General features: G+C 36.8%; 2 protein-coding genes across 4 annotated transcripts in view; both read left to right on the forward strand.

Moving 5' to 3' along the window:
* mcph1 (microcephalin 1) overlaps positions 1-13,197 on the forward strand; it is a 126,460-nt gene extending 113,263 nt beyond the window's left edge. For all 3 annotated transcript variants that reach the window (XM_059566799.1, XM_059566797.1, XM_059566798.1), the window contains one exon: positions 12,927-13,197. In XM_059566799.1, coding sequence (XP_059422782.1) covers positions 12,927-12,979 — 53 coding nt within the window. In that variant the 3' untranslated portion in view covers positions 12,980-13,197. The remainder of the gene's footprint in view (positions 1-12,926) is intronic.
* Positions 13,198-15,366: 2,169 nt separating this feature from the next.
* The window catches only part of agpat5 (1-acylglycerol-3-phosphate O-acyltransferase 5 (lysophosphatidic acid acyltransferase, epsilon)), a 35,505-nt gene continuing 30,841 nt past the window's right edge, over positions 15,367-20,030 (forward strand). Inside the window, exon 1 of the mRNA XM_059566796.1 lies at positions 15,367-15,836. Within this exon, the coding sequence (XP_059422779.1) occupies positions 15,618-15,836 (219 nt within the window). The 5' untranslated portion in view covers positions 15,367-15,617. The remainder of the gene's footprint in view (positions 15,837-20,030) is intronic.

Here is a 20,030-nt window from a genome sequence, read left to right on the forward strand (position 1 = left end):
CTTAGGAAACTTTACATAATTATTACATTAACAAATATTTATACACTAAATCCGTCACGGAACAATTTTAGCTGATGCTTTTAGGTATACAGCGACCTCTGTTGGTTTGTGTGAACCAATAGTTCTAGGCTACTGGAATGTACTGCATGCGATGTAGACAGTATTCGAATTAAGTTTATTATGAATAAATGTTACATAAAGTTAATAAAATAAGCCTACAAGATAGGGCTGCACGATATTGGGAAAAAATGACATTGCGATATTTTATTTTTTTGCGATATATATTGCGATATGAAATCTAATCTAATTTTTTCTTACAAACAAAAATGGGGTGAGCAGATTTACATTCTCGTTTTTAAATGACGACATCGACACCATCGTGCCAATTGATTAATGTGTGCGAGGGAGAGAAAGCAAGACAGCGCTCGTGTTGTTTGAAGCGCTCTCTCTCTGTCTCTCTCGCTCTCTCTCTCGCGCTCTCTGCGCGCGCGCTCTCTCTCTCACTCTTTCGCGCTCTCCGCGATTCACATTCGTCAAGGGCCGGGGAGCAGCTGGCCCGTACAGTTATTGAATAACGGATCAACTAAGACAGCCTACATCGCACATCCTGCGATGTGACTATCGTGGATTCGTACATCGCGATATCGATGCTTAAACGACACATCGTGCAGCCCTACTACAAGAAAACATATTTATTTGTCCCACTAATCTTGTAAGTCAATGTATTTTATTGTTGTTATTATTATTGGTAATGTTTTTATATTCGTTATGTATTTAATTTATTTTCCCTTCATTCTCTTTACTTATAGTTCAGGGCTGCGTTTCCCAAAAGCATCTTACGCCTAAATTGAGAACTATTGTCATCATCTGGCTCATGATGCTTTTGGGAAAGGCAGCCCTGAAGAGTTTTGAAAATAATAGCCTATACTGTAAATGCCTGACATGCCAATAAAGCTTTGGTTATGCTATAGACTGTTTCAACGGCAACAACATAAACAAACGTTACTGCGCATGCGCGCTTTTGTGGACCTTACTTAACTTCTGGTAGACTTCCAAGTAGAATCAATAACCACAGCCAAGTCCCTCTAGAGTAGATTTTTTTTGATAACAAAGAAAAAATGTGTGCTCCGTGGATCAGGCGGACTTAATGTAAATGCAAATTCATTTTTTTGCCAGCAGGAGATGTTTTAAAGCATAGACATAAAGTGCGAGAAATAGAGGTTTCCCCAGTAACAGCTGTAAACAAAGCAGAGCTTATACGCTCACACGCTGCTTTATCAGGCATATAACATGCAAGTCTTCCTTCAGAAATACAGTGATATAAAAACACCTGTGCCTCGTTTTGAGCCCAACTTCAGTCTACTCATCACCTTAACTTTAACTGCGTTTGAAAGGCACAGCAGCCAGCCTGATATATACAACACAGACCGGAAGTTAACCTAGGTCCAGACGCGTGCGCTCTATGAAACAGTCTATATGAAAATAATTTTTCTGGAACTTTAGAGGATTAATTTAACAATAAATCTATAAATACCCTAACATTTTAATAATAAATACTAGAATTATAAATAAATAATTTGCTAGTTTCATTTGTAAATGAAAACACCAATCATTTATTATCACATACAGACATAACTGCAATAAAGTCAAAACTTTATTGGCATAATTGTCAGGCGTTTACAGAATTAGCAAAATATATGGTAGTACATACAATCATTACACAGAACGTTAATTAGGTAAGCAGTACACTTACCGAGAGAAGAAATAAGCATAAAAATAAATATAAAAATATAGCCCTAATTAATATAATATAATTATTATATTAATTATTATATACGGTTAGTCTACAGTAGGTGGACAGCCTAAATGGGCACGCGCGGCCGTAACTGTAATTCAGTCGTGTGTTAAAATCATTCGCGAAACTACTGCCAGGTGGCGCAAAAGGACCGATTGCGAAATGAATGTAATTGTAAAATGAGATAAAAGTAAAACAAAAATAACATTGATATAGCATTGTAACATCTTTAAAAAATATTAAAACATTTACAGTGAGTTCATTTCAAAACGTAGGATAGTCTTAGGCTAGTCTACTCATCAAAAATGTAAAGACCTTTACACAAACGATCATATGCATTCTATTGTTATTTAACAGTAAATAAATATAAGGCCTGTGTGTGTGTGTGTGTGTGTGTATGTATAAATATATATATTTACATTTACATTTAATCATTTAGCAGACACTTTTATCCAAAGTGACTTACAAATGAGAACAATAGAAGCAGTCAGGTCAACAAGAGAACAACAACAGTATACAAGTGCCATGACAAGTCTTAGTTAGTCTAATATAGAACGCATAGCCAGGTTTTTTTTTTTTTTTTTTTTTTTTTTTATTAATGAAAAGACAAGAAAAGGAAAAGTGCTAGTATTAGTTGGTTAAGTGCTGTCGAAAAAGATGAGTCTTTAGATGTTTCTTGAAAATGAGTAAAGATTCAGCTGTACGAATTGAGATTAGGAGGGCATTCCACCAGCTCGGCACAGTCCAGGAAAAGGTCCGTGAGAGTGATTTTGAACTTCTTTGGGATGGCACCACAAGGCGTCGTTCACTTGCAGAGCGCAAACTTCTGGAGGGCACATAAGATTTAACCAGTGAGTTTAGGTATGTTGGTGCCGTGCCAGTGGTCGTCTTGTAGGCTAACATCAGTACCTTGAATTTGATGCGAGCGGCTACTGGTAGCCAGTGTAACCTGATGAGGAGAGGAGTAACGTGAGCTTTTTTTGGCTCATTGAAGACAACCCTTGCTGCTGCATTCTGGATCAATTGCAGAGGCTTGACAGTACATGCAGGAAGGCCCGCCAGGAGAGCATTACAATAGTCCAGTCTGGAGAGAACAAGAGCTTGGACAAGAAGTTGGGTGGCTTGCTCTGACAGGAAGGGTCTAATCTTCCTAATGTTGTATAAGGCAAACCTGCGTGACCGGGTCGTTGTAGCAATGTGGTCTGTGAAGCTTAACTGATGATCAATCACAACTCCTAGGTCATGTAGATGGAGAAGAGAAGTGGTCCAAGTACTGAGCCTTGAGGAACCCCAGTAGTAAGGTGTTGTGACTTAGAAACATCACCCCTCCAAGACACACTGAAGGATCTGTCAGAGAGGTAGGACTTAACCCACAGGAGTGCGGTTCCAGAGATGGCCATCTTTCTGAGGGTGGACAGGAGAATCTGGTGATTAACGGTGTCAAAAGCAGCAGACAGGTCCAGTAAGATGAGTACTGAGGATTTTGAAGCTGCTTTTGCTAGTCGCAGGGCTTCAGTAACCGAGAGCAGAACAGTCTCTCAGTTGAGTGGCCACTTTTGAAGCCAGATTGGTTGCTGTCCAGGAGGTTGTTCTGTACAAGGAACATAGAAAGCTGGTTGAACACAGCTCGCTCAAGTGTCTTTGCAATGAATGGAAGAAGGGATACTGGTCTTCATTTTGGTTTATTATTGGTTTAAAAAAAAATCTTCAGGTTCCATATTTAGAGCGAAATGAGAACGGTGCAGCATTTAGCAATAATTATAAACTCTGTTATTATTCTTGATTTTTTTCAAACTAACACTTTGCATTTTTGAATTATGCCTTATGTGTGACCAAAAATTTAGTATTTTCTGTTTCAGTTGTTTGATCGCGCTGGTGCCTCGCGCACATATTCACTGGAAATAGTAGTCGTTCACCAGACATTCAGCGTTAGCAGCGGTCAATTTACTCCACATATTGTTAATTATGAGTTTTTTCCATCGATACTGAAACACGTGTGAACTACAAAGCCTATTTTACCTCATGAATAATAAGCTTCAAATGGGCAACATCACGAATATGGAAACGTTTGGATTTCTCCCGAGTGAGAGAGCACAACCTTACCTTATGCTTAGCTTTAAAAAAAAAAATTTGTTTGTTTGTTTATAGCTAAGCCTATATTATTATATACTGCAATTATATTTATCCATTAGAATTATATATTTTTAATTTTTGTTTTGTTCTGATATATTTGTTACATTTAAAGGATTTGTTGTAAAGTGAAGGGAACTAAATATATCCTGTTGGTACATTATAACATTATTAGGCCAGCCGTTATTATTTCTAAATGTAATAAAATGCAACTTTGATGAATTATATAATGTAAAAAATATAAAAAAAAACATGCAGAAAACGAAAATAGGTGATTAATCCGTTAAAATTCAACCTATACACGACTCATATATTTTTTTCATATACAAACTTTATTTTTTAGCTTGTTTAAAAAAGAAATAAAGAAGAAAATATAAAATAAAAGGAAAACATGCAGCAAATAAAAATAGGCGATTAATCCGTTAAAATTTGTTACTCTGGGTTAACACTAATTATAATTATTGCACAGCCTGCATTGGCCTAATCTAGGCTATCAAGGTATTTTTTTTTTTTTTTTTCATTGCATCTGAAAATGACTTTGTGCAGCATATTCACTTCACATGCTCTGGAGCAGATCCACCTCCGGGTTGCTCAGCTGTGGACAACTTAAAAATGTTTGATATAAAGGTTGCTGTCCCATTTTATACAGGAATTGTTCATGTAAAAAAATCTAATTATATTGTTAGTTCTAATGTTTCTAAATGTTATTCTCTGTGTAGGCTACAATTATAAATAAATAAATAATATAATGTCATTAAAAAATATCATTGGCCTGAGTAAATTTGACCATTATAGAATTGTTACTTTAAAGGTTAGTGATTTAGGTGGTAAATACTGTGAAATTACAAATGGCATTGGATTTTAGAGCATAACAACTGAAGGTTTATGAAACGTTAGCCAATAATGCATTTTTTGAAACAATTAAACTTAGTTATGAACTAAAATATAATCTCAACCATACAGCATGTGAATAAATAAAATGCATACTTTTCATAACATTTCATTATTCATAAAATGCATAACGTTTCTGGTGTTTCGATTTGTACTTCAATATAATGAGCTCCAAGTTTAAGAATAGCCCTAGACTAGTTTCTCTCTCTCTCTTTAACATTTAACAGCATTAGCTCAATGAAATACGTCTTCCTTCCATTAGAATGAATGTTTTCCTGCCTTGCTAAATGTTGGTCTCATGATCAATAAGTTGTATTCGCCTCAATCTGATTTAGTAAAGTCAAACTGCAAACAGTGAAGCTGCGTCTGTGAGCGGAGTCCTGCGCGCTGTGAGGTGGGAACAGAGGATTCCGCTTGGTCTTAAAACCTTCCACAAACATCCACGATCACAAATAACAATGATTAATTATTAATTGATAATTTGTTTTTATCATTATGGTCTTGTGAAAATAAAACAAAAGAGTAGTGCTGCTGAGTGCAGGCATGTTTCAGCGCAGTAACACACCATTCCTCAGAGCCAAAACACAGGCCGAATTCTGTTCAGCTGGAGGGGGTTAGGTTTTTGGGGGTAGTTATGTATGACTTGTGGGGGTCGAGATAAAGGTGTGACTCTCTTACTCTTTCATATGGATAGTGTCTTATGAGGCTTTCACTTGCTGAACTGGTTTATATAGGACTGTTGTTTTGGTTATAGACTAAAAAATGGTCTGCCCCCACGTAAGATTTTTCTAGTTCTAGTTGTTCATTTGTTATATTCAACTTAGTGTTGTCACGGTACCAAAATTTCAGTATTCGGTACCGATACCAGTGAAAATCCACGGTTCTCTGTACCAATTTCGGTACCAAAGCAAAACACAAAAATATGCTAATTAAAAATAAAATAACTTTTTAGCACTAAAAATAAAACCAATGCCATTCTTTATACTTATTTACAATTGTGTTTAAAGTTTTTCTACAAGTTAAATAATTATGAAAAACAGTAAACAAGTTTCACCCAAATTTAATTTGTCTTTTAATTTATGAAATTTAAACACATTTTATTTTTGGTAAATAAAGGGGATTTGCTATTAAAATTAAAACATGGAAGAAAAATTGTGATTTATTTCTTTAAAAAATAAAGTTTTATAAATTTTTTCAACAGTAGTAGCAGTATCACATACATTTTGCTAAATAATAGTGATATTTCTAGCACAATGCCCATCAGTGAACTGATGCTCGTTCTGTTTATGACGAAATGTTCTGACACTGGGTTCATATAATGTGACAATGTAGTGTGATATCAAGTTTAGACACACTTTAAGCGCATTGGGGCACAGATGACAACCTTCGCGTCCGGTGTAGACACAGACAGTGACTGTTCTATTTACAAATAAGTTATATAAGAAAAAACACGAGATGGAAATATAGAGTAGAAAATATATTTCCACTTGTTAGGTCCTCCGTCCATGACACTGACTCACTGCGGAGCTGCCAGTTTAATCTGAACAGCTCTTAACACCGAGTGGATGGTTAGATGCATGATGGGCTAGTATAAACAAATAATAAAAAAATAAATAATAAAATAAAGGTCTTTCCAGCATTAAGGTAATAACATTACAGTTTTTTTATCATCTTGTCTCAGTTATAAATTTATAACTATATTAAAACTTGTTTTGAAAAATTTCTTTGTCATTTGAATATTGATTTTAAAATCGATTTAAATCATAAATCGGATTTTTCTTTTTTAGGCCATATGCTATCGCCCAGCACTAAAAGCAAGTAAGGAAGGCCCCCTTTAAAATCACTTAAGTTGTCAGTTAATAAAGTTCTTTTTTACATCGTGTGCATTTTGTTGATTATAATGAGAGAATTTGAGTTTAATCGTGAGGACGGTTTATTAATCGGTCCATTCTTTAGAGTTTCAAAGATTTAGCTAAATCGTGCAGGTTTATTTGTTTCTTGTTTTAGGCTAATTAGGCATAAATAATGTGAATGAAATTATACGGTGCTTCACGTTTAAACATGCAACAATTTCTTAATCAGTTTACAGACAAATGTCTTTTTCCCAAGAAGTTATCTGTCAAAATAAAGGACATGTAACGAATAGGGCTGGGCGATTTTATCGATTCTGCCATATAAATCGATATTTTTTTCCAAAGAAAGTATCGATTTTTTTTTTTGCCGCGAGTATCGATACATACATTCCATTCAAATCCCAAATGACCCAAAACAAAACTACGCTGGACATCGATGGCAGTTATTCCCACAAGTTTCCATCTGCTTCACCAAGGTCGCAGAAAATTACAGAGTCCATTGCCTACTTTATTTGTCAGGATTTGAGAATGTATTCAGTGGTGGAATACCCCGGCTTTAGTCGCATGGTGAACGCGATGGAGCCCCGCGAACACCTCACCAAGGTTTGCATTCCCAGGCTGTACGCTCAGACAAGGGCACACGTTAAAGCAGTGGTTCTCATCCCGCGGCCCGTCATGAATTCAAATGCGGCCCGCACCATATGCTGAATTTAAAAAAAAACTTTGTTTTACAATTAATTTTATTTTTTACATTTAAAAATTTAGGCTACTAATGAAATATAAGCCATATCCTAATGTTTTTGTGATCTTTTTTTCCATATATTATTTTCAGACATTAGCAGACCTACACGCATAACGTTACTGGAATTTGAGATAAAGGTGTGACTAATATGTAGCCACCAACCAGTGACATACCATTTTTCTCTAAGAAGGAATATAACTGTGAGGATACCACCTTTTCTAGTATCTTGGACAGAAAAGGGAGATTCGAGATTGGTCTATAATTAACTAGTTCTTTGGGGTCAAGTTGTGGTTTTTTTGATGAGAGGCTTAATAACAGCCAGTTTGAAGGTTTTGGGGACATATCCTAATGACAATGAGGAATTTATAATAGTCAGAAGAGGATCTATGACTTCTGGAAGCACCACTTTTAAGAGCTTAGATGGTATAGGGTCTAACATACATGTTGTTGGTTTAGATGATTTAACAAGTTTATATAATTCTTCCTCTCCTATAGTACAGAATGAGTGGAACTGTTCCTCAGGGGGTCTATAGTGCACTGTCTGATGCGATACTGTAGCTGACGGCTGAATGGTTGCAATTTTATCTCTAATAGTATCGATTTTAGAAGTAAAGTAGTTTATAAAGTCATTACTGCTGTGGTGTTGGGAAATGTCAACACTTGTTGAGGCTTTATTTTTCGTTAGTTTAGCCACTGTATTGAATAAATACCTGGGGTTATGTTTGTTTTCTTCTGAAAGAGAAGAAAAGTAATCGGATCTAGCAGTTTTTAATGCTTTTCTGTAGGATAGGTTACTTTCCCGCCAAGCAATACGAAATACCTCTAGTTTTGTTTTCCTCCAGCTGTGCTCCATTTTTTGGGCTGGTCTCTTTAGGGTGCGAGTATGCTCATTTTACCATGGTGTCAAACTGTTTTCCTTAAGCTTCCTTAAGTGTAAAGGAGCAACTGTATTGAAAGTGCTAGAAAAGAGAGAGTCCATAGTTTTTGTTACATCATCAAGTTGTTCTGAGGTTTTGGATATGCTAAGGAATTTGGATACATCAGGAAGATAACTTAAAAAGCAGTCTTTTGTGGTAGAAGTGATGGTTCTAACATACTTGTAACAAGTAGAATTTACAATTTTGCCTATATGAAGTTTGCACAAAACTAAATAATGATCTGAGATATCATCACTTGGCTGCATAATTTCAACACTATCAACATCAATTCCATGTGACAGTATTAAATCTAGAGTATGATTTCGACAATGAGTAGGTCCTGAAACATGTTGTCTAACCCCAATAGAGTTCAGAATGTCTATAAATGCTGATCCCAATGCATCTTTTTCATTATCAACATGGATATTAAAATCACCAACTATTAAAACTTTATCTGCAGCCAGAACTAACTCGGATGTAAAATCACCAAACTCTTTAAGGCCGTGTGTATGGTGCCCTGGTGGCCTGTATACAGTAGCCAGTACAAACATAACAGGGGATTTATCATTAACATTTGTTTATCTGGATAATTTTATATGAAGCACCATTACTTCAAACGAGTTATACTTGAAGCCTGCCCTCTGAGAAATCCTGAAAACGTTGTTATAAATTGAAGCAACACCTCCCCCTTTCCCTTTTAGACGCGGCTCATGTTTATAACAGTAATCTTGGGGGGTGGACTCATTTAAAATAATGTCATCAGGTTTAAGCCAGGTTTCTGTCAAACAGAGCACATCTATATTATGATCAGTGATCATATTATTTACAAAAAGTGTTTTCGTAGAAAGGGATCTGATATTCAATAAGCCAAGCTTTATCATTTGTTTATCCATATTGCATCTGTTTTTTATTTGTTGAGCCTGAATTAAATTGTTAATCTTAACTTGGTTTGGACTTTTTTTGTATTTTCTAGTTCGGGGGAACAGACACAGTCTCTATAGTGTGATATCTAGGTGAAAGAGTCTCTATGTGCTGAGAATTAGCTGACCTCTGTGACGTGAGGCAGCTAGCAGACGGTCGGTTTAGCCAGTCTGTCTGCTTCCTGACCTGGGCCCCAGTTAGTCAAGTATAAACACTAAGACTATTTGCCATATTTCTAGAGAGAAGAGTGGCGCCACCCCAGGAGGGATGAAGACTATCTCTTTTCAACAGGTCAGGTCTGCCCCAAAAGATCGTCCAATTGTCTATGAAACCTATGTTATTCTGTGGGCACCACTTAGACATCCAGCCATTGAGTGATGACAATCTGCTATGCATCTCGTCACCACGGTAAGCAGGGAGGGGGCCAGAGCATATTACAGTGTCTGACATCGTGCTTGCAAGTTCACACACCTCTTTAATGTTATTTTTAGTGATCTCCGACTGGCGAAGTCGAACATCATTAGCGCCGGCATGAATAACAATCTTACTGTATTTACATTTAGCATTAGCCAGCACTTTTAAATTTGCCAAGATGTCAGGCGCTCTGGCTCCCGGTAAACATTTGACTATGGTGGCTGGTGTCTCTATATTCACGTTCCGTACAATAGAATCACCAATAACTAGAGCACTTTCATCAGGTTTCTCAGTGGGTGCATCACTGAGTGGGGAGAACCCGTTTAATGTTTTGATCGGAACAGAAGAGCGGTGTTTTGACCCACGACTACGCTGCCTCACTGTCACCCAGTTGCCCTGCTGCAGGGGCTCTGTTGCCGGAACCGGACAATGTACAGGAATCCCTGAGCTAGACGCATCCAAAGCCGTATCTAGAGCCCTAACATTCTTACTGTCCTCAATTAAAGTTTGGATGTGTGTCTCTAATTCTGAAATCTTCTCTGTCAGCCTAACTATTTGCCTGCATTTATCACATGTGAATCCCTCATCTGCGACAGAGATAGATAAACTGTACATGTGGCAAGAGGTGCAAATAACAATAGCAGGAGAAGCCATTACTCACCGTGCTTGATGAAATATTCTTACTGCGGTTGTTTGATGAACTTGCACCCCTACTCATGCACAAAGAGAAGTAAAGAGAGAACACAACCCAGTGTTTTTTTATTTTTATTTTTTATTTTTTGGGGGTTTTTGGTAGTTGAGCGTTTGAAGCAGCAGGGAACTTTGCACTGCCTCTAGTGACCTGTTGAATATCTGAATTAAGTTGGTCAATGCAGCAGGGATGCACCGAATATTCGGCCACCGAAAAATTTTCGATAGACTTTTATCACCGAAACAACACATAGCGCAGACCACGAGCTCCCCGCGACATTCACTTCACACCAGTGAGAACATTCTCTTTCTTCTTATTCCTTTATTCGCAGCACTAAAGCGTCCCCTAACAAAGAGATTAAGACGGACCACGAAGTGAAAACAAAGAAAAGTACAGTCTTATAGAGTCTGTTAGCACACGTCTCACTGAGATCTTTTCAGATCCTCTGCACTTCATCGCGAATGTGCTTGATTCGCGTTATAAAGACCATTACTTGGATGCGGATAACCCGCGTGGAGACGGAGAAGCGCCAAGCGCAGGAGACTGAGATCAGAGCACAGAAAAAAAGACTCGTCTCTGCACCAGATGAGGGGCATGCACCCTCGTTGTCTGATATGTTCAGTGGAATTCTGCAAGAAAGTGCCTCAAATAATAATAATACGTTGGCTATTTTGTTCTTAGGCTACTATATATGTGACATTTTATATATATATATATGTATACTGTGGAAACTTAACACTGGACTTCAAGCTACTTGGGCTATGAGCTTCTCCACCCTTCCTCCAAACTCTAGGAGCTTGGTTTCCAAATGAAATACAAAACTTGCTCTCATCTGAAAAGGGGACTTTGGACCATTAACAGCAATTTTTAGCAAACGTCCAATTCTTCTTCTCCTTAGCCCAGGTTAGACGCCTCTGACGTTGTCTGTGGTTCAGGATTGGCTTAACAAGAGGAATACAACAACTGTAGCCAAAATCCTTGAAACGTCTGTGTGTGGTGGTTCTTGATGCCTTGACCCCAGCCTCTGTCCATTCCTTGTAAAGTTCACTCAAATTATTGAATCAAGTTTGCTTGACAATCCTCATAAGGCTGCAGTTCTCTCGGTTGGTTGTGCATCTTTTTCTTCCACACTTTTTCATTCCACTCAACTTTGTTAACATGCTTTGATACAGCACTCTGTTAATAGCCAGCTTCTTTTCCTCCTTGTGAAGCATGTCAATGATTGTCTGAGACCATTTTGAAGGCTCAGGAAACCTTTGCAGGTGTTTTGAGTTGATTAGCTGATTGGCATGTCACCATATTCTAATTTGTTGAGATTTGTGGGTTTTTGTTAAATGTGAGCCAATATCATCACAATTAAAGGAATCAAAGACTTAAACTACACAAGTTTGTGTGCACTGAATTTATTTAATAAACGAGTTTCACAATTTGAGTTGAATTACTGAAATAAATGAACTCTTTCTCGACATTCTAATTTATTGAGAAGCACCTGTAGTACAGAACATGATGGTAGTACCACCATGAATCATGCAGATCCTATACTTATGTTGCTACCAATCTGATACAGACCTTTTTTGTTGGGTCAGGTAATAGTCAGACTGGACCACTCCAATAAACCCCGGATACAAGGGGTTTCCCATGGTTGTTACTTTTGAGATCAAATAATAAATAAAGAAATAAAAATATTAATAATAAAAATAAAAATAATATTAAAGCACAACAGAACGTTTAGAGCATTATATTCCAAGTCTTCTGCAGTCATTAAATCATTTTATTTGAGGAACTAATGGTATATTAAATGAATGACCCTCTTCACTTGTCTATATATGTTTAGAGTTGTGAAGTCCTTACACACTTCTTATCTATGATGAGTTCTTGTTTATTTTTTTAATATTTTTTTTTGTTCAATGGCAGATTGTATCACCACATTTTAATAAATCTTTCATACAATTTACACTTTTTTTATGTGCATATAGCTGTTGATAAACTACTGCTTGCATCTTGCGGAAGAACATTGTAGCCGGAGCTACTTCTCTCTGTTTATGTCTATGAAGAATCACATAAGGTACTGGGTTACTCCACCGCGGTACCTACCCGAAGCAATCTAAAATAGTCTGAATATAAACACTTATTATAGGTGTACCGTAGTGATTCAGGACAGGCTAAAAACACGGTTTGTACTCGCTTATACATTTTGTAAATTTTTAACACAAAAAAAAGTTACGGACCACAGCTCTGATTGGTTGTTTCTTACCGGGAGCGGTGTATTTTTGCAAATGGCAATAGGACCACTGGGAGGAGCCAGAGGAGCTTGATTTTTTTTTCACAGATTATTGGTCTCATATTCTACTGTCAGGACATAATATGAAAGGTTTAACAAATATGTAAAAAATACATTTTTAGAGTTACCTACTGCAGCTTTAAGCGGTTTGTAGATAGATATAGGTAGATAGATATTCTCAATTGATGGGGGGGGGCAGTACTGGTCTGATACTCTGATTACATACTTGAACATCAAAAGTGTTGAGCCATCCATATTTAAAATAAATTGTTTTTGTTTTGTTTTTTTCAGACTGTGTCACACACCTCACACTGCTCCCATATGAAAACTATGTCTTGGAATGAAGAACCACAGAATGTGATACTCCTGTAGATATAAAAATTGGCTTTGATTTTATTTTTTTCTGTGTAGATACTAATATTAAATATCTCTACTGTATTTTGAGAGTTTGGCAACAGTGTAGTGATTTGTCTTTTTCATGTTATTTAGTTGTCTTTTATGTTGCTCTGTGTGGTTTTATTTGTTTGAATGTTTTTCTGCATTTAATAAACTGTCACTAAAAGTTAATGCATCCTTCAAGTAAATGTAAAAGTGGTAGGGTAGAGTAAATGTTCACATTTAGGCTAGGTCATCCATTTTAGACATTAGGTTTAACAAAGTGATGCAGTAAGAATGCATTTTTTTAAAGATTATATATATATATATATTATATATATATATATATTATATATATTATATATATATTTATATATATATATATATATATATATATATATATATATATATAGTACTTTTATACTTGTCACATTTTCCTTACATTTTTATCAAACTCTCAAGCAGATCATTCTTTTAAGCTAGATCTTTTATTCATTTGAATTCATTTCTGACAGGTGGTTGAAATTTTATAACAACATATCACAGAAACAACCTTATTGAAAAAATGATAATCTGCAGTATTTCTTTAAACAGACAGTTATGATGTCCGATTTCTGAATGAATTGTTTTGATCTTGTCCCTTTAATTATTTGTTTTAAACAATTTGTAAAAAATTTATACATTAGCCCAACTGTAAGAAAGAACACTGGTATTATTAAAGAGAGATGCTGTTTTCTTAATATTATATAACTCGTAATGTATTTGAAAACGATCTGATAAAAGTGAAAACTGTCAGAGCCTGATAGAATTCAGCTGCTAAAACAAATTGGAAGCCACTGAGTGCATTTCGAAAATTGTTTGTATATGTCAAGCATAATTGAAGGTAGGCAATTTAGGTCACAGTTACAATAACTTCATACAGTAATGGGACCTTACCTCTTACAACACCAGAAAATAAACTTTTAGGATGCCAGCTCATGAAAAACCAAATTAACATCAGTTGATATTAATACTGATTTAAATTTTTAGTAGTATATAACATCAGTCACACCAGTGTCTGAATTCTTCATTTCATGTAATTTACTTTTTTCTGATAGTGCACTTAATTGCTGTGCAGTATATAGGGAAAAGTATATAGAAAATTAAGTATTAATTCGTAAATGCTTAATGCTTTAGGTAAAGTGGGACATTTAAGCTTGATTGTACTGTGCTCAATGTATTTACACTTTCAGAGCATAACAATGGTCTTTAACTAAAGGGACATTAATTAGATTGTCCTGCAGCATTTGTATGGTGAGCTCCTGCAAGTACAGTACTACATACTTTGGGCTGTCCAAAAAACGTTATGCAGATCATTTAAAATGTATTCTGAAGGCTTGTGGCATCCCAGCAATGTCCCTTGAAGGTCTGGCAGCTGACGGAGATGTCTGGAAGTTCACCAGTAAGACCTGGGAATTGATACCTGGGAATTGGCCATGACCCAGGCGGCAGGTTAGTTATAATAAGATATTTTTCATGGTTTGTTAATTTTTATTTTTTTTTATTACCCTATTAGCTGTTGTATGTGTCGCACATTTAATGTCAAGGCATGTTCTTTCAGTTTTACATTTTACACACAAATTGGGTAAAGCGTGAATTATACTAAAGGCCTAGGGCTGGACCATATATTTTTGCGGTTGGAAAGACTGGATAAAGTAACCAAGTGAATTCTGTTAACCAGTCAAATTCATATATAAATCCAAACTCCGCATGGAAACGTATGAAAGATCAGTAAGTGGAAAAAACTGCAAGTGAGAAGAGTGGTATTGAAATTCAGCAGATATGAATGTTATATGTTATTTATTATTCACAATCCACATTTGGGTAGGAAAATTGTTTACTTGGAAAAAATCAACATAAATATTTAATAATAATTTGTTAATGCAGAGAACGTGATTCAAATATATATATATATATATATATATATATATATATATATATATATATATATATATATATATATATATATCAAATTAATCAAAGCCTCAGTAATAATAAAAGTAGTAATAACCTGAGTTCTTATGAGGCAGGCCTACGGGTCTTTTTTTTTTTTTTTCTGCATGTAGGCAAAATCTTTAGCCTTAAATTTCGTAACACCGGAACTCGTGCTTCAGCCAATCAGCGTGCACAATACAAGCATGTGACTGATGACAATACTGAAACATGGAGGATTTGTATATCGAGTAGCGAGAAATGTGGCCGGTTGGTTTCCATGCTTAGATCAACTTGAGTGTCCTATGAAGGGGTTTAGTAAGTGAATTACCGCTAACGTTACTTCTAGTCATTTTTTTTAAGTCAGAGTATAGTTTGCACATTAACAGGGATGTCATGCTTTAAAACTCGAGAAAATTTCCGGAAGACAAGCAGCGTGAAATTTTACATGAACTTTTTTTTCCTCCTTGACCGAAATTATTCACACAGTTATTGTGTGATTAATAATTTGAATCGATTCGATTGGGCGAAAAGATCGATGTATTTCATGCAGGGTAACTGAGGACACTAACTTAATTTGAGTTGCAGCTGAATAGGGATCAGATTCGCTCGAGTCATTGGGGTTTTCCAGTCAAAATGCTGCTGTCTCTGGTCGTGCACACGTACTCGTTGCGGTACTGGCTTCCAGCGGCGGTGATGATAGGCACTGCTCCTGCTTATCTGCTGTCCTGGAGCGCCTGGCGGCTACTGTCCACTGTACTACCGTCCAATCTCTATCACACTGTGGATGACTGTGTATATTCAGCGTATCAGAGTATGGTACTGTTCTTCTTCGAGAATTACACAGGAGTGGAGGTTAGTATGACTTTTGTTTTGTCTTTAGTGCATTTACCTTTTTTCTGCTTTGTTTTTCATTAACCACATGTAACCTCTAAATGTTTTATCCAACTAAAAACAAGTGAAATATGAATGCATTGTGTGTGTGTGTGTGTGTGTGTGTGTATAAACATGAACAAAATTATAAATGCAACACTTGTTTTTGCCCCCATTTTTCATGAGCTGAACTAAAAAATCTAAGACTGTTTCTATGTATACAAAGGCAGATTTCTCTCAAATTTTGTTCACAAATCTGTCTAAATCTGTTTTAGTGAGCACTTCTACTTCTCCGAGATAATCCATCCATCTCTCAGGTGTGGCATATCAGGATGCCGTTTAGATGGCATGATTATTGCACAGGTGTGCCTTGGGCTGGCCACAATAAAGGCCACTCTAAAATGTGTAGTTTTACTGTATTGGGTGGTCTGAAAATATAACAAATAGTTGTGTGTCTGATTGGTCCAAATGCTACTACCATTACAAATTATGTTAAAGAGCAGAATGCAAAATGTATATGACAATGATAAACATAAACCTATAGTCTAGAAGCCTGAAACAACAGATTTCTTCAATTTGAGTATTCATATGTCTGTGTGTGTGTGTGTGTGTGTGTGTGTGTGTGTGTGTGTGTGTGTGTGTGTGTGTTAATCGAACTAATCACCTTATAGGCTAACAATTTACTATATTTTCTAACTCATGTTTCTCTCAAATGTAACTCGTTGTGAAATTGCTGTTGTCTTTTGTTATGAATGAAAGGAATATTCATTTCAGACATTTCAAAGTGATAAATAGCAGTGGACTCAGACTAATGGTGCGTTCACACCAGATGCGAATGAAGCGTTAAAGGGTTAGTTCACCCAATAATCAAAATAATGTAATTAATAACTCACCCTCATGTCGTTCCAAACCAGTGAGACCTCCGTTTATCTTCGGAACACAGTTTAAGATATTTTAGATTGTCCAAGAGCTCTCAGTCCCTTCATTGAAACTCTGTGTACGGTCTACTGTCCATGTCCAGAAAGGTAAGAAAAACATCATCAAAGTAGTCCATGTGACATCAGAGGGTCAGTTAGAATTTTTTGAAGCATCGAAAATACATTTTGGTCCAAAAATAGCAAAAACTACGACTTTATTCAGCATTGTCTTCTCTTCCGTGTCTGTTGTGAGAGAGTTAAAAAAAAAAAAACAAAGCAGTTTGTGGTATCCATCTCGCGAACGAATCATTTGATGTAACCGGATCTTTTTGAACCAGTTCACCAAATTGAACTGAATCATTTTAAACGGTTCCCATCTCCAATACGCATTAATCCACAAATGACTTAAGCTGTTAACTTTTTTAATGTGGCTGACACTCCCTCTGAGATTAAACAAACCAATATCCCGGAGTAGGGCTGAAACGATTCCTCGAGTAACTCGATTACAAAAAATGGTCGAGGCAAATTCCTCTACCTTGAAGCCTCTTTTAATTTATTTTAAATCTCACGTCAGGTTCTTTCACAATGATTTTTTTTAATGTGAACACAACGCGTTTACGTCACCCACAAAGCGGAAGGAGACACAAGCGCTGCGTCCGAAATCGCATACTGCAAGGAGAAGCAGTGTTTTGATTTGAGGGCGCGGGCAAATGTAAAGAGAATGTCGTGGCGTGTGTCCATTGAAAGATAGAGCTGGCATACCACAACAAGGGCCCTATGAATTCCGCAATGCAGAAAACGCGGAGTGAATCGCGAAATCCAGTCATAAAAACGGAATTTACAGTTTAACGCGGAATGGCACGGAATTTGCCAAATTTTGAATGAATTAATAAAAAATAGGTCATTGCACTTACATCAAATCATGATATGGACTAATATCTGTAAATATTAAGCCGGAACATTCTATTTAAATATGAATCCTGCATGTTCTGCGTGTCTCTGTTAATGAATGGAGCAGAAGCGTGACTTCCTTTTATCACACACAAGGAAGCGCGCATGACGCTCGCTGTGATTTCAGCGTCTGCTGTCTCACTAAATAAGGATGTGAACACATGAACAACATCTCCAGAACTGCTCTGACAGTCACTTCATGAGCATTTGACCATTCGATTTGAGTAAAACTAACGTCACATCACACAAACAGAACTGTAAAGGTACGTCAACCCGTCAAAATAAAAGTCCTGTTTAGTTTAAAGACAAGTATTTGCCAGAGATGTACAGTCAAGTCACCTTTATTTATATAGCGCTTTAAACAAAATACATTGCGCCAAAACAACTGAACAACATTCATTAGCAAAACACTGTGTCAATAATGCAAAATGACAGTTAAAGGCAGTTCATCATTGAATTCATGTCATCTCTGTTCAGTTTAAATAGTCACTGTGCATTTATTTGCAATCAAGTCAACGATATCGCTGTAGATGAAGTGACCCCAACTAAGCAAGCCAGAGGCGACAGCGGCAAGGAACCGAAACTCCAGCGGTGACAGAATGGAGAAAAAAAACCTTGGGAGAAACCAGGCTCAGTTGGAGGGCCAGTTCTCCTCTCACCAGACGAAACCAGTAGTTCAATTCTAGGCTGCAGCAAAGTCAGATTGTGCAGAAGAATCATCTGTTTCCTGTGGTCTTGTCCTGGTGGTCATCTGAGACAAGGTCTTTACAGGAGATCTGTATCTGGGGCTCTAGTTGTCCTGGTCTCCGCTGTCTTTCAGGGATGTAGAGGTCCTTTCTAGGTGCTGATCCACCATCTGGTCTGGATACGTACTAGATCCAGGTGACTGCAGTGACCCTCTGATCTGGATACAGACTGGATCTGGTGGCTACAGTGACCTCGGAATAAGAGAGAAACAGACTAATATTAGCATAGATGCCATTCTTCTAATGATGTAGTGAGTACATCGGGTGGTATGGGAAGTGTTCCCCGGTTCCGGTTTACCTAATTAATGCAGCCTAAAAATCCTTTAACGGATTTGGATATTACAGTGAAGTGAAAAGTGACATTCATGGTGACCCATACTCAGAATCCGTGCTCTGCATTTAACCAATCCAAAGTGCACACACACAGAGCAGTGAACACACACACACACTGTGAACACACACCCGGATTAGTGGGCAGCCATTTATGCTGCGCGGCCCGGGGAGCAGTTAAGTCGTGGTATTGAGAACTAAAAAATCTAAGACGGTTTCTATGTATACAAAGGCAGATTTCTCTCAAATTTTGTTCACAAATCTGTCTAAATCTGTTTTAGTGAGCACTTCTACTTCTCCGAGAAAATCCATCCACTTCACAGGTGTGGCATATCAGGATGCTGTTTAGATGGCATGATTATTGCACAGGTGTGCCTTAGGCTGGCCACAATAAAGGCCACTCTAAAATGTGTAGTTTTACTGTATTGGGTGGTCTGAAAATATAACAAATAGTTGTGTGTCTGATTGGTCCAAATGCTACTACCATTACAAATTATGTTAAAGAGCAGAATGCAAAATGTATATGACAATGATAAACATAAACCTATAGTCTAGAAGCCTGAAACAACAGATTTCTTCAATTTGAGTATTCATATGTCAGTGTGTGTGTGTGTTAATCGAACTAATCACCTTATAGGCTAACTTAATTTACTATATTTTCTAACGCATGTTTCTCTCAAATGTAACTCGTTGTGGAATTGCTGTTGTCTTTTGTTATGAATGAAAGGAATATTCATTTCAGACATTTCAAAGTGATAAATAGCAGTGGACTCAGACTAATGGTGCGTTCACACCAGATGTGAATAAAGCGTTAAAGGTTTAGTTCTCCCAATAATCAAAATAATGTAATTAATAACTCACCCTCATGTCGTTCCAAACCAGTGAGACCTCCGTTTATCTTCGGAAGACAGTTTAAGATATCATTCTGAACTCCTGTAGATGCAGTTTTACAAATGATAGAAACGTGGCTTTCCAAGGAAAGATTGCGATCATATATCACACCTAGGTTCCTAACTGATGACGAAGAATTGACAGAGCAGCCATCAAAACTTAGAAAGTGTTCTAGAAAAGAAATTACTCGTCATCCAGTTTTTTTATATCGACTATGCATTCCATTAGTTTTTCAAATTGGTGTGTTTCACCGGGCCTAGAAGAAATATAGAGCTGAGTATCATCAGCAAAACAGTGAAAGCTAACACCATGTTTCCTGATGATATCTCCCAAGGGTAACA

The sequence above is a fragment of the Carassius carassius genome, chromosome 14, assembly GCF_963082965.1.
Source record: "Carassius carassius chromosome 14, fCarCar2.1, whole genome shotgun sequence".
Classification (NCBI taxonomy): Eukaryota; Metazoa; Chordata; class Actinopteri; order Cypriniformes; family Cyprinidae; genus Carassius; species Carassius carassius.